General features: G+C 59.6%; 1 protein-coding gene across 2 annotated transcripts in view; it reads right to left on the bottom strand.

Annotated features, from left to right (window-relative positions):
- Positions 1-22,430, bottom strand: part of PC (pyruvate carboxylase) — a 47,841-nt gene that overhangs the window by 24,457 nt on the left and 954 nt on the right. Inside the window, exons 1-9 of one of the 2 annotated variants that reach the window (XM_090129593.1) lie at positions 22,037-22,188; positions 19,687-19,822; positions 17,396-17,580; positions 14,304-14,469; positions 12,875-13,020; positions 10,250-10,367; positions 7,800-7,951; positions 4,876-4,994; positions 4,036-4,198 (exon numbers count right to left, since the gene is read on the bottom strand). In XM_090129593.1, coding sequence (XP_089985719.1) covers positions 4,036-4,198; positions 4,876-4,994; positions 7,800-7,951; positions 10,250-10,367; positions 12,875-13,020; positions 14,304-14,469; positions 17,396-17,580; positions 19,687-19,822 — 1,185 coding nt within the window. In that variant the 5' untranslated portion in view covers positions 22,037-22,188. Of the gene's footprint in view, positions 1-4,035; positions 4,199-4,875; positions 4,995-7,799; positions 7,952-10,249; positions 10,368-12,874; positions 13,021-14,303; positions 14,470-17,395; positions 17,581-19,686; positions 19,823-22,036; positions 22,189-22,430 lie in introns of those variants that run through there. The other variant, XM_090129594.1, reaches the window with a different exon arrangement.

Consider the following 22,430-nt stretch of genomic DNA (forward strand, 5'->3'; position numbering starts at 1 on the left):
GCATCCTACAAGCTCCTAGAAACCCCATAGGGATCCTATAGATCCGATGTGAGCCCATAGATCACACCCTACAAGCTCCTAGGAACCCCATATGGATCCTATAGATCCGATGTGAGCCCATAGATCGCACCCTACAAGCTCCTAGGAACCCCATAGGGATCCTATAGATCCGATGTGAGCCCATAGATCGCACCCTACAAGCTCCTAGGAACCCCATAGGGATCCTATAGATCCGATGTGAGCCCATAGATCGCACCCTACAAGCTCCTAGGAACCCCATATAGATCCTATAAATCCGATGTGAGCCCATAGATCGCACCCTACAAGCTCCTAGGAACCCCATAGGGATCCTATAGATCCGATGTGAGCCCATAGATCGCACCCTACAAGCTCCTAGGAACCCCATATGGATCCTATAGATTCACTGGGAGCTCATAGATCGCACCCTACAAGCTCCTAGGAACCCCATAGGGATCCTATAGATTCACTGTGAGCCCATAGATCGCACCCTATAAGGACCTAGGAACCCCATATAGATCCTATAGATCTGATGTGAGCCCATAGATTGCACCCTACAAGCTCCTAGGAACCCCATAGGGATCGATCCTACAGATTCACCTTCAATAGGCACCCCAAATCTCCCCCCCCCATAGCATTTCCCCATTCACCCCAAATCCCACATCCCCCATCCACCCCCCATTTCTCCCTCCCATTTTTCCCCCCCGGATCCCATCCACCCCCCAACACCCCCCCCCACGACCCCCCCCCCACCCCAAATCCTCCCCCACCTCGATGCTCCCAGTGTCGGGTTGGAAACCTCTGTGCCAGTTCCCCATTCACCCCAAATCTCCCCCCCCCATTCACCCCAAATCTCCCCCCCCCCCAAATCTCTCCCCCCCATAGTATTTCCCCATTCACCCCAAATCCCACATCCCCCATCCACCCCCCATAGCATTTCCCCATTCACCCCAAATGTCCCCCCCCATTCACCCCAAATCTCCCCCCCCATAGCAGTTCCCCATTCACCCCAAATCTCTCCCCCATAGCAGTTCCCCATTCACCCCAAATCTCCCCCCCCCAAATGCCACTTCCCATAGCTGTTCCCCATTCACCCCAAATCTCCCCCCCCCAAATCTCCCCCCCATAGCATTTCCCCATTCACCCCAATTCCCCCCCCCCCATTCACCCCACATCTCCCCCCATAGCATTTCCCCATTCACCCCAAATCCCCCATCCCCCATCCACCCCCCATTTCTCCCTCCCATCTTTCCCCCCCGGATCCCATCCATCCCCCAACCACCCGCCCCCCACGACCCCCCCCACCCCAAATCCTCCCCCACCTCGATGCTCCCGGTGTCGGGCTGGAAACCTCGTGCCAGTTCCCCATTCACCCCAAATCTCCCCCCCCATTCACCCCACATCTCCCCCCCATAGCTGCTCCCCATTCACCCCAAATCCCACATCCCCCATCCACCCCCCATAGCATTTCCCCATTCACCCCAAATCTCCCCCCCCCATAGCATTTCCCCATTCACCCCACATCTCCCCCCCATTCACCCCACATCTCCCCCCCCATAGCAGCTCCCCATTCACCCCAAATCCCCCATCCCCCATCCACCCCCCATTTCTCCCATCTTTCCCACCCAAATCCCATCCACCCCCCAACCCCCCTCCCACGACCCCCCCCCCCCCACCCCAAATCCTCCCCCACCTCGATGCTCCCAGTGTCGGGTTGGAAACCTCTGTGCCAGTTCCCCATTCACCCCAAATCTCCCCCCCCATAGCATTTCCCCATTCACCCCAATTCCCCCCCCCCCATTCACCCCACATCTCCCCCCATAGCATTTCCCCATTCACCCCAAATCCCCCATCCCCCATCCACCCCCCATTTCTCCCTCCCATCTTTCCCCCCCGGATCCCATCCATCCCCCAACCACCCGCCCCCCACGACCCCCCCCACCCCAAATCCTCCCCCACCTCGATGCTCCCGGTGTCGGGCTGGAAACCTCGTGCCAGTTCCCCATTCACCCCAAATCTCCCCCCCCATTCACCCCACATCTCCCCCCCATAGCTGCTCCCCATTCACCCCAAATCCCACATCCCCCATCCACCCCCCATAGCATTTCCCCATTCACCCCAAATCTCCCCCCCCCATAGCATTTCCCCATTCACCCCACATCTCCCCCCCATTCACCCCACATCTCCCCCCCCATAGCAGCTCCCCATTCACCCCAAATCCCCCATCCCCCATCCACCCCCCATTTCTCCCATCTTTCCCACCCAAATCCCATCCACCCCCCAACCCCCCTCCCACGACCCCCCCCCCCCACCCCAAATCCTCCCCCACCTCGATGCTCCCAGTGTCGGGTTGGAAACCTCTGTGCCAGTTCCCCATTCACCCCAAATCTCCCCCCCCATAGCATTTCCCCATTCACCCCATATCCCACATCCCCCATCCACCCCCCATAGCATTTCCCCATTCACCCCACATCTCCCCCCCCATTCACCCCAAATCTCCCCCCCCATTCATCCCACATCTCCCCCCCATAGCAGTTCCCCATTCACCCCAAATCTCTCCCCCATAGCATTTCCCCATTCACCCCACATCTCCCCCCCCATAGCAGCTCCCCATTCACCCCACATCTCCCCCCCCCAAATGCCACTTCCCATAGCAGTTTCCCATTCACCCCACATCTCCCCCCCATAGCATTTCCCCATTCACCCCACATCTCTCCCCCCTTATAGCAGCTCCCCATTCACCCCAAATCCCACATCCCCAATCCACCCCCCATAGCATTTCCCCATTCACCCCAAATCTCTCCCCCATAGCAGTTCCCCATTCACCCCAAATCTCCGCCCCATTCACCCCAAATCTCTCCCCCATAGCAGTTCCCCATTCACCCCAAATCTCCGCCCCATTCACCCCAAATCTCTCCCCCATAGCATTTCCCCATTCACCCCAAATCCCACATCCCCCATCCACCCCCCATAGCATTTCCCCATTCACCCCAAATCTCCCCCCCCATTCACCCCACATCTCCCCCCCCATAGCAGCTCCCCATTCACCCCAAATCCCCCATCCCCCATCCACCCCCCATTTCTCCCATCTTTCCCCCCCAAATCCCATCCACCCCCCAACCCCCCCCCCCTCCCACGACCCCCCCCTCCCCCCCCCACCCCAAATCCTCCCCCACCTCGATGCGCCCGGTGTCGGGCTGGAAGCCTCTGTGCCAGTTCCCCATTCACCCCAAATCTCCCCCCCCCAAATCTCCCCCCCCATAGCAGCTTCCCATTCACCCCAAATCCCACATCCCCCATCCACCCCCCATAGCATTTCCCCATTCACCCCAAATCTCCCCCCCTCCCACATCTCCCCCCCCATAGCAGCTCCCCATTCACCCCAAATCTCCCTCCCCCCAAATCTGCCCCCCCATAGCATTTCCCCATTCACCCCACATCTCCCCCCCCATAGCAGCTCCCCATTCACCCCAAATCCCACATCCCCCATCCACCCCCCATTTCTCCCATCTTTCCCCCCCAAATCCCATCCACCCCCCAACCCCCCCCCCCTCCCACGACCCCCCCCTCCCCCCCCCACCCCAAATCCTCCCCCACCTCGATGCGCCCGGTGTCGGGCTGGAAGCCTCTGTGCCAGTTCCCCATTCACCCCAAATCTCCCCCCCCCAAATCTCCCCCCCCATAGCAGCTTCCCATTCACCCCAAATCCCACATCCCCCATCCACCCCCCATAGCATTTCCCCATTCACCCCAAATCTCCCCCCCTCCCACATCTCCCCCCCCATAGCAGCTCCCCATTCACCCCAAATCTCCCTCCCCCCAAATCTGCCCCCCCATAGCATTTCCCCATTCACCCCACATCTCCCCCCCCATAGCAGCTCCCCATTCACCCCAAATCCCACATCCCCCATCCACCCCCCATTTCTCCCATCTTTCCCCCCCAAATCCCATCCACCCCCCAACCCCCCCCCCCTCCCACGACCCCCCCTCCCCCCCCCACCCCAAATCCTCCCCCACCTCGATGCGCCCGGTGTCGGGCTGGAAGCCTCTGGCCGGATCCTCGGTGGTGACGCGGCACTGGATGGCGCAGCCGTTCACCCTCACCCCGTCCTGCTGCAGCCCCAGCTCGGCCAGGGAACGGCCAGCGGCCACCAAAAGCTGAGCCTGGACCAAATCCACCCTGCGGGTGGGAAAGGGGGGGGGGGAAAAAGGCGCTTTTAGGGGAAATGCCCCCCCCGCCCCGTTTCCTCTTTGGGGTGCACCCATAACCCATATCCCACCCATACCCCATATCCCCCCTATATCCCATACCCCTCCATACCCCATATCCCTCCCTTACCCCATATCCCTCAGTTCCAATAACCCCAAATGCCCCTCCATACCCCATATCCCCCCCATACTCCCCCATATCCCTCAGTTCCAGTGACCCCAAATGCCCCTCCATACCCCATATCCCTCCCATACCCCATATCCCCCCCATACCCCATATCCCTCAGTTCCAGTGACCCCAAATGCCCCACCATACCCCATATCCCCCCCATACCCCATATCCCTCAGTTCCAGTGACCCCAAATGCCCCTCCATACCCCACATCCTCCCCATACCCCATATCCCCCCATACCCCACACCTCCCCATACACCCCCATACCCCACACCCCACACCCCCCCATACCCCATATCCCCCCATACCCCATACCCCCCCCATACCCCCCACCCCCCCACCCCAGCATCCCCCATCCTTACTGCAAGCCTTTTTCCGAACCTCAGGAACCACATTACCCCCCCTCCACCCCCCCCACCCCCCCACCCCCCCCACCCCAAAACGACCCCCAGAGCCCCCAGCCCCCCCCTCCTCACCCCGTGATCTCCTCGGTCACCGTGTGCTCCACCTGCAGCCGCGAGTTCACCTCGATGAAGTAATGCTTCCCATCTCGGTCCACCAGGAATTCCACCGTCCCCGCGTTCTCATAGCCCACCTGGACCCCCCCCCAAAATTCATTTTGGTGAGGACCCCCCCAACAGGGACCCCCAGACCCCCACTCTTTATTATGGGCTGCTCACATCCCCCCAACCCCACACACAACCCCAAAAAACACCAAGGATCCCCACTCTTCATTATGGGCTGCTTACATCCCCCCAACCCCACACACAACCCCATAAAGACACCAAGGACCCCCATTCTTTATTATGGGCTGCTTACATCCCCCAACCCCACACACAACCCCAAAAAGACACCAGAGACCCCCACTCTTTATTATGGGCTGCTCACATCCCCCCAACCCCACACACAACCCCAAAAACACCAGAGACCCCCACTCTTTATTATGGGCTGCTTACATCCCCCAACCCTACACACAACCCCATAAAACACCAGGGACCCCCACTCTTTATTATGGGCTGCTTACCCCCCCTCAACCCCACACACAACCCCACAGACCCCCACTCTTTATTATGGGCTGCTCACATCCCCCCAACCCCACACACAACCCCATAAAGACACCAGGGACCCCCACTCCTTATTATGGGATGCTTACGTCCCCCCAACCCCACACACAACCCCATAAAGACACCAGGGACCCCCACTTCTTATTATGGGCTGCTCACATCCCCCCAACCCCACACACAACCCCATAAAACACCAGGGATCCCCACCCTTTATTATGGGCTGCTTACCCCCCCCCAACCCCACACACAAACCCATAAAGACACCAGGGACCCCCACTCTTCATTATGGGCTGCTTACCTCCCCCAACCCCACACACAACCCCAAAAAGACACCAGGGACCCCCATTCTTTATTATGGGCTGCTTACGTCCCCCCAACCCCACACACAACCCCAAAAAGACACCAAGGACCCCCACTCTTTATTATGGGCTGCTTACCCCCCCTCAACCCCACACACAACCCCACAGACCCCCACTCTTTATTATGGGCTGCTCACATCCCCCCAACCCCACACACAACCCCATAAAGACACCAGGGACCCCCACTCTTTATTATGGGCTGCTTACCTCCCCCCAACCGCACACACAACCCCATAAAACACCAGGGACCCCCACTCTTCATTATGGGCTGCTTACATCCCCCAACCCCACACACAACCCCATAAAGACACCAGGGACCCCCACTCTCCATTATGGGCTGCTTACATCCCCCAACCCCACACACAACCCCAAAAAGACACCAGAGACCCCCACTCTTTATTATGGGCTGCTCACATCCCCCCAACCCCACACACAACCCCAAAAACACCAGAGACCCCCACTCTTTATTATGGGCTGCTTACATCCCCCAACCCCCCCAAAATCCTCTCCAGGACCCCATAGTTTGGCTGCCACCCCCATCCCAACCCTACAAGTCACACTTTGGGGTCTTTTCTCCCCCCCTTACCTCCACCCCATTGGGGTCTCACCCCACGACCCCCCTCCAAAACCCCAAACTCCATTTTACCCCAAACCCAACCCTCCCCAAACCCCCCAAAATCCTCTCCAGCACCCCTTAGTTTGGCTGCCACCCCCATCCCAACCCTACAAGTCGCACTTTGGGGTCTCTACTGCCCCCCTTACCTCCATCCCATGGGGTCTCACCCCATGACCCCCCCAAAACCCCAAACTCCATTTTACCCCAAACCCAACCCTCCCCAAACCCCCCAAAATCCTCTCCAGGACCCCTTAGTTTGACCCACCCCCATCCCAACCCTACAAGTCACACTTTGGGGTCTCAACTCCCCATAAGCCCCCCCACCCCCCCCACCCCTCCCAAAACCCCAAACTCCGTTTTACCCCAAACCCAACCCTCCCCAAACCCCCCAAAATCCTCTCCAGCACCCCTTAGTTTGGCTGCCACCCTCATCCCAACCCTACAAGTCGCACTTTGGGGTCTCTACTGCCCCCCTTACTTCCAATCCATGGGGTCTTTGTTCTCCTCCCGACCCCCCCCCCACCCCATCCCCCCTCAAAAACCCCAAACTCCGTTTTACCCCAAACCCTCCCCAAACCCCCCAAAATCCTCTCCAGGTCCCCATAGTTTGACCCACCCCCATCCCAACCCTACAAGTCGCACTTTGGGGTCTCAACTCCCCATAACCCCACCCCCCCAAAACCCCAAACTCCGTTTTACCCCAAACCCAACCCTCCCCAAACCCCCCAAAATCCTCTCCAGGACCCCTTAGTTTGACCCACCCCCATCCCAACCCTACAATTCGCACTTTGGGGTCTTCGCTCACCCCATCACCCCAAAACCCCAAACTCTGTTTTACCCAACCCTCCCAAAACCCCCCAAAATCCTCTCCAGCACCCCATAGTTTGACCCACACCCATCCCAACCCTACAAGTCGCACTTTGGGGTCTCTACTCCCCCCCTTACCTCCAATCCATGGGGTCTTCTCCCCCCCCCAAACCCCACCCCCCCAAAACCCCAAACTCCATTTCACCCCAAACCCAACCCTCCCCAAACCCCCCCAAATCCTCTCCAGGACCCCATAGTTTGGCTGCCACCCCCATCCCAACCCTATAAGTCACACTTTGGGGTCTTTACTCCCCCCCTCACCTCCACCCCATTGGGGTCTCACCCCATGACCCCCCTCCAAAACCCCAAACTCCATTTTACCCCAAACCCAACCCTCCCCAAACCCCCCAAATCCTCTCCAGGACCCCTTAGTTTGACCCACCCCCATCCCAACCCTACAAGTCACACTTCGGGGTCTTCGCTCACCCCACGACCCCCCCACCCCCCCACACACCCCAAAAACCCCATTAACCCCCCCCAAAAACCCCAAATACCTGCTGGGCGATGCGCACGGCATCGGATGCCAGGCGGGCGCGGAGCCGCGGATCCAGGCAGGCGGCCGGGGCGATTTCCACCACTTTCTGGTGGCGCCGCTGGATGGAGCAGTCGCGTTCGTACAGGTGAACCACGTTCCCGTGTTTGTCCCCTGCCAGGAAATAAAGGGGGGGGGACGGGACGGGGACAATGACAACGGGTTTTGGGACATCCAACCCCCCCCCTCCATCCCCATCCCCGGAACCCCCAACACACACACGTTCACAGGATGGACCTCAATGTGTCACCCATCCCATCCCATCCCATCCCATCCCATCCCATCCCATCCCAGCATCCAAAATCCCATACCCACAGCCCCCCCAACCCCAGGATGGACCTCAATGTGCCACCCATCCCATCCCATCCCACCCCAGCATCCAAAATCCCATACCCACAGCCCCCCCAATCCCAGGATGGACCTCAATGTGTCATCCATCCCATCCCATCCCATCCCATCCCATCCCATCCCATCCCATCCCATCCCATCCCCAAAACCCCATCCCCACAGCCCCCCCATCCACCCCCCAAAACCCATGATGGACCTCAATGTGCCACCCATCCCATCCCATCCAATCTCACAAATCCCACACCCACAGCCCCCCCATCCCTCCCCAAAACCCTTGATGGACCTCAACATGTCACCCATCCCATCCCAGCACCCAAAATCCCCTACACACAGCCCTCCCATCTCCCCCCAAAAGCCAGGATGGACCTCAATGTGCCACCCATCCTATCCCATCCCATCCCATCCCATCCCATCCCATCCCAGCCCCCAAAACCCCACACCCACAGCCCCCCCATCCCCCCCCAAACCCTTGATGGACCTCAATGTGCCTCCCATCCCATCCCATCCCATCCCAGCCCCAAAACCCCATACCCCCACCCCCCCCATCCCCCCCCACACCCATGATGGACCTCAGTGTGTCACCCATCCCATCCCATCCCATCCCATCCCATCCCATCCCATCCCAGCCCCAAAACCCCACACCCACAGCCCCCCCATCCCCCCCCAAAACCCAGGATGGACCTCAATGTGTCACCCATCCCATCCCATCCCATCCCATCCCATCCCATCCCATCCCATCCCATCCCATCCCATCCCATCCCAGCATCCAAAATCCCATACCCACAACCCCCCCACCCCCAGGATGCACCTCAACATGTCACCCATCCCATCCCATCCCACAAAGCCCCCAAAACCCCATACCCACAGCCCCCCCATCCCCCCCCAAAACCCATGATGGACCTCAATGTGCCACCCATCCCATCCCAGCCCAGCCCCCAAAACCCCATATCCACCCCAAAACCCATGAAGGACCTCAACATGTCATCCATCCCATCCCATCCCATCCCATCCCATCCCATCCAATCCCACAAATCCCACACCCACAGCCCCCCCATATCCACCCCAAAACCCATGAAGGACCTCAACATGTCATCCATCCCATCCCATCCCATCCAATCCCACAAATCCCACACCCACAGCCCCCCCATCCCTCCCCAAAACCCAGGATGAACCTCAATGTGTCACCCATCCCATCCCAGCCCAGCCCCCAAAACCCCATATCCCCCCCAAAACCCATGAAGGACCTCAACATGTCATCCATCCCATCCCATCCCAGCCCATCCCATCCCATCCCAGCATCCAAAATCCCATACCCACAACCCCCCCACCCCCAGGATACACCTCAACATGTCAACCATCCCATCCCATCCCACAAAGCCCCCAAAACCCCATACCCACAGCCCCCCCATCCCCCACCCCACAACCAGGATGGACCTCAATGTGTCATCCCTGCCATCTCATCCCATCCCAGCACCCAAAATCCCATACCCACAGCCCCCACAATCCCAGGATGGACCTCAATGTGTCATCCATCCCATCCCATCCCATCCCATCCCATCCCAGCATCCAAAATCCCATACCCACAGCCCCCCCATCCCATCCCAAAACCCAGGAAGGACCTCAGTGTGTCACCCATCCCATCCCAGCCCCCAAAACCCCATATCCACCCCAAAACCCATGAAGGACCTCAACGTGCCACCCATCCTACCCCACCCCACCCCACCCCACCCCACCCCATCCCATCCCATCCCATCCCATCCCATCCCATCCCATCCCATCCCATCCCATCCCATCCCAGCCCCCAAAACCCCACACCCACAGCCCCCCCATCCCCTCCCCACAACCAGGATGGACCTCAATGTGTCATCCCTGCCATCCCATCCCATCCCAGCACCCAAAAACCCCATACCCCCATCCCCCCCCCCCCCCAAAACCCATGAAGGACCTCAATGTGCCACCCATCCCATCCCATCCCATCCCATCCCATCCCATCCCCAAAACCCCATCCCCCCCCCACACCCCTAATGGACCTCAACCCCCCACCCCCCCCACCCCCCCCCGTACCCAGGATCTGGACCTCAATGTGCCGCGGCCGTTCGATGAGTTTCTCCACAAACAGAGCTCCGTCCCCAAAAGCAGCCAGAGCCTCCGAGGAGGCGCGGGAGAAGCTCTCCTCCAGCTCCTGCCAGGGGGGGGGGGGGCACAGTCACAGACCCCAAATGACCCCAAAGTCCCCCTCTGTAAGGCACCCAGATGCCCCTTTCCCGGATCCCCCCCCCCCCCAAACTCAATCCCACCCCAATCCCTCCCATACCCCATATCACCCCATACCCCATATCCCCCCATATCTCATACCCTCCCATACCCCATATCCCCCACATCACCCCACACCCTATATCCCTCCCATACCCCATATCCCTCAGTTCCAATATCTCCCAAATGCCCCCCCACACCCCATATCCCCCCACACCCCATATCCCCCCATACCCCATATCCCCCATATCCCATACCCTTCCATACCCCCATACCCCCCCATACCCCATATCCCCCCATACCCCATACCCTTCCATACCCCATATCCCCCCACACCCCACATCCCTCAGTGCCAACACCCCCCAAATGCCCCCCCATACCCCATATCCCCCCATACCCCATATCCCATACCCTTCCATACCCCATATCCCCCCATATCCCCCCCACACCCCATATCCCCCCATACCCCATATCCCTCAGTTCCAATATCTCCCAAATGCCCCCCCACACCCCATATCCCCCCACACCCCATATCCCCCCATACCCCATATCCCCCATATCCCATACCCTTCCATACCCCCATACCCCCCCATACCCCATATCCCCCCATACCCCATACCCTTCCATACCCCATATCCCCCCACACCCCACATCCCTCAGTGCCAACACCCCCCAAATGCCCCCCCATACCCCATATCCCCCCATACCCCATATCCCATACCCTTCCATACCCCATATCCCCCCATATCCCCCCCACACCCCATATCCCCCCATACCCCATATCCCTCAGTTCCAATATCTCCCAAATGCCCCCCCACACCCCATATCCCCCCACACCCCATATCCCCCCATACCCCATATCCCCCATATCCCATACCCTTCCATACCCCCATACCCCCCCATACCCCATATCCCCCCATACCCCATACCCTTCCATACCCCATATCCCCCCACACCCCACATCCCTCAGTGCCAACACCCCCCAAATGCCCCCCCATACCCCATATCCCCCCATACCCCATATCCCATACCCTTCCATACCCCATATCCCCCATACTCCCCCATACCCCATATCCCCCCATATCCCTCCCATACCCCATATCCCTGTGTCAACACCCCCCAAATGCCCCCCCATACCCCATATCCCCCCACACCCCATATCCCATACCCTTCCACACCCCATACCCCCCCACACCCCATATCCCCCATACCCCATATCCCCCATATCCCATACCCTACATACCCCATATCCGCCCCATACCCCATATCCCCCCATATCCCCCCACACCCCATATTCCCCCACACCCCATACCCCCCCATACCCTTCCACAACCCATATCTCCCCCATACCCCATATCCCCCCATACCCTCCCACACCCCATATCCCACTCACACCCCATATCCCCCATATCCCATACCCTTCCATACCCCATATCCCCCCACACTCCATATCCCCCCACACCCCATATCCCCCCATATCCCTCCCATACCCCGTAACCCCCCATACCCCATATCCCTCAGTGCCAACACCCCCCAAATGCCCCCCCACACCCCATACCCCCCCATACCCCATATCCCCCATAACCCATACCCTACATACCCCATATCCCCCCATACCCTTCCACACCCCATATCTCCCCCATACCCCATATCCCCCCATACCCCCCCACACCCCATATCCCACTCACACCCCATATCCCCCATATCCCATACCCTTCCATACCCCATATCCCCCCACACCCCATACCCCCCCACACCCCATATCCCCCCATACCCCATACCCCCCATAGTCCCTTATTCCCCATATCCCCCCCATACCCCATATCCCATACCCTTCCATACCCCATATCCCCCCAAATGCCCCCCCCACACCCCATATCCCCCCATACCCCATATCCCCCATATCCCATACCCTTCCATACCCCATATCCCCCCACACCCCATATCCCCCCCATACCCCATACCCCCCCATACTCCCTCATACCCCATATCCCCCCCATACCCCATATCCCATACCCTTCCATACCCCATATCCCCCCAAATGCCCCCCCCACACCCCATACCCCCCCATACCCCATATCCCCCCATATCCCCCCCATACCCCATATCCCCCCATATCCCCCCCATACCCCATATCCCCCCATACCCCATATCCCCCATACTCCCCCATACCCCATATCCCCCCATACCCCCCCCCACACCCCATACCCCACTCACACCCCATACCCCCCCATACCCCATATCCCCCCATACCCCCCCATACCCCATATCCCCCCAAATGCCCCCCCCCACCCCATACCCCCCCCATACACACCAACACCCCCCAAACACCCCTCCTATCGATACCCCCCCCCCTTTCTCCCCCCATCTGCCACCCCCCAGCCCCCCCCCCCCCCTTTTTGCCCCCCCCCTTCCCCCCCCCCCCAATCCCAGTACCTGGGGGCCGTGCACCGCGCGCATCCCCCGTCCCCCCCCCCCGTGAGCCGCTTTGAAAATGATGGGGAACCCAACGTGGGCAGCAAATTCCTGAGCTTCTTTCAACGTCGCCACCGGTGCCGACGTCCCCGGCACCACCGGGACACCTGGGGGGGGGGGGGGGGGGCAGGGGGGGGGGCACCATGGTTATCACCCCTACCCCTCCCCCCCCCCATATACCCCTCCCTTTCCTCTCCCCCTCCCCCACACATAGCCTGAAACCCCATCCCCCCCCCACATAGCCTGAAAACCCATCCCCCCCCCCACCCTCCAACCCCATCCTGCCCCCCCCCACATAGCCACAAACACCACCCCCCCCCCAAAACCCCATTCCCCCCCCCACATCCCCTCCAACCCCATCCCCCCCCCCCCACATAGCCACAAACACCACCCCCCCCCCCAAAACCCCATTCCCCCCCCCACATCCCCTCCAACCCCACCCTACCCCCCCCCCATAGCCTTCAACCCCATCCCCCCCCCAAAAACCCATCCTCCCCCCCAACCTCCGACCCCATCCTCCCCCCCCCACATAGCCACAAACCCCATTCCCCCCCCAAAACCTCACCCTCCCCCCCACATACCCTTCAACACCATCCTCCCCCCCCACATAGCCATAAACCCCATCCTGCCCCCCCCACATAGCCTGAAACCCCATCCTGCCCCCCCCACATAGCCTGAAACCCCATCCTCCCCCCCCCACATAGCCATAAACCCCATCCTGCCCCCCCCACATAGCCTCAGACCCCATTCTCCCCCCCCCCACATAGCCACAAACACCCCCCCCCCAAAACCCCATCCCCCCCCACATAGCCACAAACCCCATCCTGCCCCCCCCACATAGCCACAAACACCCCCCCACACACACACACCCCATCCCCCCCCCCCACACAACCCTCCAACCCCATCCTGCCCCCCCACATAGCCTTAAACCCCATCCCCCCCGCCCCCACAGCCTCCAATTCCCCCCCCCCCCACATAGACACAGATCCCATCCCCCCCCCCAGCCTCAAACCCCATCCTCCCCCCCCCCACATGGCCACAACCCCCACCCCCCCCCCAAAAAACCCCATCCTCCCCCCCCCCACATGGCCACAACCCCCACCCCCCCCTCCAAAAACCCCATCCTCCCCCCCCCCCCCCCATGGCCACAACCCCCATCCCCCCCCCCCCATACAACCCCTGGCACTTTAAGAACCCCCCCCCCCATCTCACTGGAGGTGATGCAGGTTTGGGGTCATCCCCCCTTTTCTCCCCCCCCCCATCTCATTTTCGGTCAGGTTAACCCCCCCCTTTTTTTTTTTGGGGGGGGGGGGCTCATCTCATTTGCCATCCTAACCCTAACCCTAATCCTAAACCCCACCCCCCACCCCCCCCCTGGACCCCCACCCACCGGCAGCGATGGCGATGCCCCTTGCTTCTACTTTGTCCCCCATTTTACGGACCACCTCCGGGGGGGGGCCAACAAAACGGACCCCCGCATCCACGCAGGCCTGGGCAAAGTCGGCGCGTTCCGATAGGAAACCGTAACCGGGGTGAATGGCGTCCACACCGTTCTCCTATGGGGAAACTGAGTCACGGATCCAAACGTGTCCCACACACAGCTATGGGGGAGGCCGAGGGGAGGGGAAGGGGAAGGGGAAGGAAGGGGGAAGGAAGGGGGAAGGAAGGGGGAAGGAAGGGGGAAGGAAGGGGGAAGGAAAGGGGAAGGAAGGGGGAAGGAAGGGGGAGGGAAGGGGGAGGGAAGGGGAAGGAAGTGGGAAGGAAGGGGGAAGGAAGGGGGAAGGAAGGGGAAGGAAGGGGAAGGAAGGGGAAGGAAGGGGAAGGAAGGGAGAAGGAAGGGGGAAGGAAGGGGGAAGGAAGGGGGAAGGAAGGGGGAAGGAAGGGGGAAGGAAGGGGGAAGGAAGGGGAAGGAAGGGGGAAGGAAGGGGGAAGGAAGGGGAAAGAAGGGGGAAGGAAGGGGAAGGAAGGGGAAGGAAGGGGAAGGAAGGGGAAAGGAAGGGGGAAGGAAGGGGGAAGGAAGGGGAAGGAAGGGGGAAGGAAGGGGGAAGGAAGGGGAAAGAAGGGGGAAGGAAGGGGAAGGAAGGGGAAGGAAGGGGAAGGAAGGGGAAGGGGGATAGGGAGATAGGAGAAGGGGGAAGGAAGGGAAAGGAAGGGGAAGGAAGGGAGAAGGAAGGGGGAAGGAAGGGGGAAGGAAGGGGAAGGAAGGGGAAGGAAGGGGAAGGAAGGGGGAAGGAAGGGGAAGGAAGGGGGAAGGAAGGGGAAGGAAGGGGAAGGAAGGGGGAGGGAAGGGGAAGGAAGGGGAAGGAAGGGAGAAGGAAGGGGGAAGGAAGGGGGAAGGAAGGGGAAGGAAGGGGAAGGAAGGGGAAGGAAGGGGAAGGAAGGGGAAGGAAGGGGGAAGGAAGGGGAAGGAAGGGGGAAGGAAGGGGGAAGGAAGGGGGAAGGAAGGGGGAAGGAAGGGGAAGGAAGGGGGAAGGAAGGGGGAAGGAAGGGGAAAGAAGGGGGAAGGAAGGGGAAGGAAGGGGAAGGAAGGGGAAGGAAGGGGAAAGGAAGGGGGAAGGAAGGGGGAAGGAAGGGGAAGGAAGGGGGAAGGAAGGGGGAAGGAAGGGGAAAGAAGGGGGAAGGAAGGGGAAGGAAGGGGAAGGAAGGGGAAGGAAGGGGAAGGGGGATAGGGAGATAGGAGAAGGGGGAAGGAAGGGAAAGGAAGGGGAAGGAAGGGAGAAGGAAGGGGGAAGGAAGGGGGAAGGAAGGGGAAGGAAGGGGAAGGAAGGGGAAGGAAGGGGGAAGGAAGGGGAAGGAAGGGGGAAGGAAGGGGAAGGAAGGGGAAGGAAGGGGGAGGGAAGGGGAAGGAAGGGGAAGGAAGGGAGAAGGAAGGGGGAAGGAAGGGGGAAGGAAGGGGAAGGAAGGGGAAGGAAGGGGAAGGAAGGGGAAGGAAGGGGAAGGAAGGGGGAAGGAAGGGGAAGGAAGGGGAAGGAAGGGGGAAGGAAAGGGGAAGGAAGGGGAAGGAAGGGGGAAGGAAGGGGGAAGGAAGGGGGAAGGAAGGGGGAAGGAAGGGGGAAGGAAGGGGGAAGGAAGGGAGAAGGAAGGGGAAGGAAGGGGAAGGAAGGGGAAGGAAGGAGGAAGGAAGGAGGAAGGAAGGGGGAAGGAAGGGGATTGAAGGGGATGGAAGGGGGAAGGAAGGGGAAGGGGAAGGAAGGGGGAAGGGGAAGGAAGGGGGAAGGGGAAGGAAGGGGAAGAGGAAGGGGGAAGGGGGAAGGGGGAAAGGGGAAGGCGGAAGGGGGAAAGGGGAAGGGGGAAGGGGAGGGTGAGGAGGAAGAGGAATAGGGGAAAGGGAGGGGAAGGGAGGGGAAGGGAAGGGGAATTGGGAAGGGGAGGGCGAGGGGGATAGGGCTATCCCATAGACCCCACCTGTCCCATCCCAAACCACCATAGGGGTTCCAGCTACCCCACAGACCCCAGGAATCCCACCCAAAAAACACCAGAAGGGTCTCAGTTACCCCACAGACCCCCACCTGTCCCACCCGAAACCACCATAGGGGTCTCAGTTACTCCAGATATCCCACCCCAAACCACCATAGGGGTCCCAGCTGTCCCTTTTCCCACAGACCCTAAGTATCCCACCCCAAACCTCCATAGGGGTTCCAGGTACCCCACAGACCCCAGGAATCCCACCCCAAACCACCATAGGGGTCTCAGTTACCCCACAGACCCCCACCTGTCCCACCCCAAACCACCACAGGGGTCTCAGTTACCCCAGATATCCCACCCCAAACCACCATAGGGGTCCCAGCTACCCCACAGACCCCACCTGTCCCACCCCAAACCACCATAGGGGTCTCAGTTACCCCACAGACCCCAGGAATCCCACCCCAAACCACCATAGGGGTCCCAGTTACCCCATATATCCCACCCCAAACCACCATAGGGGTCCCAGTTACCCCACAGACCCCAGGAATCCCACCCCAAACCACCATAGGGGTCTCAGCTACCCCAGATATCCCACCCCAAACCACCACAGGGGCCTCAGCTACCCCAGATATCCCACCCCAAACCACCATAGGGGCCTCAGCTACCCCAGATATCCCACCCCAAACCACCATAGGGGCCTCAGCTACCCCAGATATCCCACCCCAAACCACCATAGGGGCCTCAGCTACCCCAGATATCCCACCCCAAACCACCATGGGGGTCTCAGTTACCCCAGATATCCCACCCCAAACCACCATAGGGGTCCCAGCTAACCCACAGACCCCAGGAATCCCACCCCAAACCACCATAGAGGTCCCAGTTACCCCACAGACCCCAGGAATCCCACCCCAAAACACCATAGGGGTCTCAGCTACCCCAGATATCCCACCCCAAACCACCATAGGGGTCTCAGCTACCCCAGATATCCCACCCCAAACCACCATAGGGGTCCCAGCTACCCCACAAACCCCAGGAATCCCACCCCAAACCACCATTTTGCCAGACCCCCTTTCCCACCCTGGCCACACGGATGATGTCTGGGACGTGCAGGTAGGCTTGGACGGGGGGCAGCCCCCTCCCCACCAGGTAAGCTTCATCTGCTTTCTGACGATGCATCTGCCCAGTGTCCTGCTCTGAATAAACGGCCACCGTGCGCAGCCCCAGCTCCGTGCAGGCACGGAAAACACGGATGGCGATCTCACCTGGGGATATTTGGGGTCAATGTGGGGATGCAGGATATCCCAGGTGGGGTGGGGAGGTGTGAAACAGCCCCAGGGAGGGGGGGGAGTATCCCCGGCATAGGATGGGGATGGGGGAATGTGGAGATGGGGACAGCTCTGGGATGGGACAGGGAGATGGGGATGGAACTGGGACATCCCACATGGGATGGGGATGTGGGGACAAGGAGATGGGGACAGCTCTGGGATGTCCTGCCTGGGACAGACATGGGGATGGTCCTGGGACATCCCATATGGGGACAGCTCTGGGATGTCCTGCTTGGGACAGGGAAATGGGGACAGAACTGGGACATTCCACATGGGATGGGGATGTGGGGACAAGGAGATGGGGACAGCTCTGGGATGTCCTGTTTGGGACAGGGAGATGGGGATGGAACTGGGACATCCCATATGGGGACAGTTCTGGGTTGCCCTGCTTGGGACAGGGAGATGGGGACAGCTCTGGGATGTCCTGCTTGGGACAGGGAAATGGGGACAGAACTGGGACATTCCACATGGGATGGGGATGTGGGGACATGGAGATGGGGACAGCTCTGGGATGGGACAGGGAGATGGGGATGGAACTGGGATGTCCCATATGGGGACAGCTCTGGGTTGCCCTGCATGGGACAGGGAGATGGGGATGGAACTGGGATGTCCTGCCTGGGACAGAGCCATGGGGACAGAACAGGGACATCCCATATGGGATGGGGATGTGGGAACATGGAGATGGGGACAGCTCTGGGATGTCCTGCTTGGGACAGGGAGATGGGGATGGAACTGGGATGTCCCATATGGGGACACTTCTGGGTCACCCTGCTTGGGACAGGGAGATGGGGACAGAACTGGGACATCCTGCATAGGGTGGGGATGTGGGGACATGGAGATGGGGACAACTCTGGGATGTCCTGCCTGGGACAGACATGGGGATGGTCCTGGGACATCCCATATGGGGACACCTCTGGGTCACCCTGCATGGGACAGGGAGATGGGGACAGAACTGGGACATCCTGCATAGGATGGGGATGTGGGGACAAGGAGATGGGGACAGTTCTGGGTTGCCCTGATTGGGACATGGAGATGGGGACGGAACTGGGACATCCTGCATAGGATGCGGATGTAGGAACATGGAAATAGGGACAGCTCTGGGGTGTCCTGCTTGGGACAGGGAAATGGGGACAGAACTGGGACATTCCACATGGGATGGGGATGTGGGAACATGGAGATGGGGACAACTCTGGGATGTCCTGATTGGGATAGGGAGATGGGGATGGAACTGGGACAGAGCCATGGGGACAGAACTGGGACATCCCACATGGGATGGGGATGTGGGGACAAGGAGATGGGGACAGCTCTGGGATGCCCTGCCTGGGACAGGGAGATGGGGATGGAACTGGGATGTCCTGCTTGGGACAGAGCCATGGGGACAGAACAGGGACATCCCATATGGGATGGGGATGTGGGGACATGGAGATGGGGACAGTTCTGGGATGCCCTGCCTGGGACAGACATGGGGATGGTCCTGGGACATCCCATATGGGGACAGCTCTGGGTCACCCTGCATGGGACAGGGAGATGGGGACAGAACTGGGACATCCTGCATAGGATGAGGATGTGGGGACAAGGAGATGGGGACAGTTCTGGGTTGCCCTGATTGGGACAGGGAGATGGGGACGGAACTGGGACATCCTGCATAGGATGGGGATGTAGGAACATGGAAATAGGGACAGCTCTGGGATGTCCTGCTTGGGACAAAGCCATGGGGACAGAACTGGGACATCCCACATGGAATGGGGATGTGGGGACATGAGAAACCCCGTGTGGGACCTGAACGTGGGGATGGGGACACGGGGATGCCTGTATATGGGATGGAGATGTGCAGACATGGGGGACATCAGAACAGAAGGACAGGGACACGCATTGGGGATGCTGTGCTTGGGATGGGGACGAGATGGCACAAAAAGGGACCCAGGGATGGAAGGGATGATGGACCCAGGGATGGAAGGGACCCAGCTGAGATAAGGGAGCCCAGGGGACAATGGAGGGACGGAGGAAGGGGGGACAAAGGGGACACGGAAGCCAACCACTCACCACGGTTGGCCACCAGCACTTTGCGGATGGGCTGGCAGCTGGCAGAACGCACGGATCCGGGGGGGGTCAACAAAAAACGAAGCCTCCATACCCCCAAGAGGGTCCGGCCCCCACGGGGGAAGCACAGCTGCGACATCTGAAAGGGGAGATGCAAAGAGAAGGGGAGGGAGGGACAGACGGACACGGATCACAACCCCATACGTGCCAGCAGAGAATCCCTTGCCAACCTTTCCCCCACTGCCCGCTGACCCCAGGCAGCCCAACCCCTATGGGGCTGGCAGAGTGCTGCATCCCCCCCCCCCCCCCACCCTCCTATCCCTCCCTCCCCCCCCCCCTTCCCATTCACAGAAGGGATCCAGACGCCCACCTTTGCCCTACTGCCCCATGACCTCAAACGTACACAACCCCTATAAGAGCCACGGGAGAATCTCTGCCCCCATCCTCCTCTATTCCCAGAAGGGGGCAGTGCCCTCCTCCCCCCTCCAACCCCCCCCCCCCCCCCAAAAAAAAAAAAAAAAACCACAAAAAACAACAAGCACAACCCCATAGCAGACAGCAGAGAATCCCCTCCTCCTACAGGAAAGGACCTCAGTGCTCCCCCAGTGCCCTCTGACCCCCCCCCCCCCCCAAAAACCAACAAGCACAACCCCATAGCAGACAGCAGAGAATCCTCAACCCGGGGTCCCCCACCTCCCAGCGCGGCCAATTAGCGCCGGCCCGGCTTAATTAGCAGGCAGCGAGAGTGGCTTGATTAATGAGACGGTGGAGGCGGGGTGAGCGCTGCCACGGCCTCAGCAAGCGCGTGTGAATGCACAAGCAGCCCTTGCACGAGCGCCCTTTGCACGAGCACACCATCTCCACAACCCTCCTTACACAAGCATCTTCCTTGCACGAGCCCTCCTTGCACAAGCATCCTTTGCACAAGCCTTCCTTGCACGAGCACGTCGTCTCCACAAAGCTCTCCTTACACAAGCACCTTCCTTGCACAAGCCTTCCTTGCACGAGCACCCTTTGCACAAGCCCTCCTTGCACTAGCACATGATTTCCACAAGCTCTCCTTACACAAGCATCTTCATCACATGAGCCCTCCTTGCACAAGCACATCATCTTTATAAGCCCTCCTTGCACGAGCACATCATCTCCACAAGCTCTCCTTACACAAGCACTTCCCATGCACGAGCCTTCCTTGCACAAGCACCCTTTGCAATAGCTCCTTCCTTGCACAAGCACATTATCTCCACTAGCCCTCCTTACACAAGCATCTTTCTCACACAAGCAATCTTTGCACAAGAACATCATCTCCACAAGCCCTCCTTACACAAGCATCTTCCTTGCACAATCACCCTTTGCACAAACCCTCCTCGCACGAGCACATCATCTCCACTAGCTCTCCTTACACAAGCATCTTCCTTGCACAAGCACCCTTTGCACAAGCCCTCCTCGCACTAGCACATCATCTCCACTAGCTCTCTTATACACAAGCATCTTCATTGCACGAGCCCTCCTTGCACAAGCACCCTTTCCACAAGCCCTATTTGAACTAGAACATCATCTCCACAAGCTCTCCTTACACAAGCATCTTCATTGCACAAGCCCTCCTTGCACAAGCACATCATCTCCACAAGCTCTCCTTACACAAGCATCTTCATTGCATGAGCCTTCCTTGCACAAGCACATTTTGCACAAGCCCTCCTTGCACAAGCACATCATCTCCACTAGCCCTCCTTACACAAGCATCTTCCTTGCACAAGCACCCTTTGCACAAACCCTCCTTGCACAAGTACATCATCTCCACAAGCCCTCCTTACACAAGCATCTTCCTTGCACAATCACCCTTTGCACAAACCCTCCTCGCACGAGCACATCATCTCCACTAGCTCTCCTTACACAAGCATCTTCCTTGCACAAGCTTTCCTTACAGAAGCACTCTTTCCACAAGCCCTATTTGCACTAGCACATCATCTCTACAAGCTCTCCTTACACAAGCATCTTCCTCACACGAGCCCTCCTTGCACAAGCACATCATCTCCACAAAGCCCTCCTTACACAAGCACCTTCCTTGCACGAGCCTTCCTCACACAAGCACCCTTTCCACAAGCCCTATTTGCACGAGCACATCACCTCCACAAGCCCTCCTTACACAAGCCCCTTCCTTTCGCAAGCCCTCCTCGCACAGGACACCCTTTGCACGAGCCCTCCTTGCACAACCAACTTTCTAGCACAAACACCTCCTGCGGAAGCACCTCTTCCTCACCAGCAACCTTTGCACGAGCACCCTGCCCAACCCCCTCCCCCCCCCCAACCCCCCCCCCTTTCCCTTGCACTCCCACGCACTCCTCGCAGAAAGCACCTCTCTTGCACAAGCGCCTTCCTTGCACGAGCTCCCCTGGCACGACCACCTTCTTGCACGCGCCTCGCACGCTGGCCCTGGTGAATCATTGACCCCCAGGGAGGGCGAAGTCCGAGCCCACGTGGTGCTGCCCCTGCCTGGCCCCTATAGCCCCACACGGCCCCTATAGCCCCACACGGCCCCCAATTAACCTCTACCTTTCCTAATTAGCTCCCCACGTCCCCTAAGGACCCCAATAACCCCACACAGCTTCCTGTGACCCCCATTATTTCCCTATGAGCCCCTATAGCCCCATACGGGACCCAAAAACTCCTTCTGGCCCCTAATGACTACAGGTAGCTGCTACGGTTCCTATATGGACCCTAATAATTCTCAATGGCCCCATATAGCCCTT

This window comes from Phasianus colchicus, chromosome 37 (assembly GCF_987193195.1).
Source record: "Phasianus colchicus chromosome 37, bPhaCol1.hap1.1, whole genome shotgun sequence".
Classification (NCBI taxonomy): domain Eukaryota; kingdom Metazoa; phylum Chordata; class Aves; order Galliformes; family Phasianidae; genus Phasianus; species Phasianus colchicus.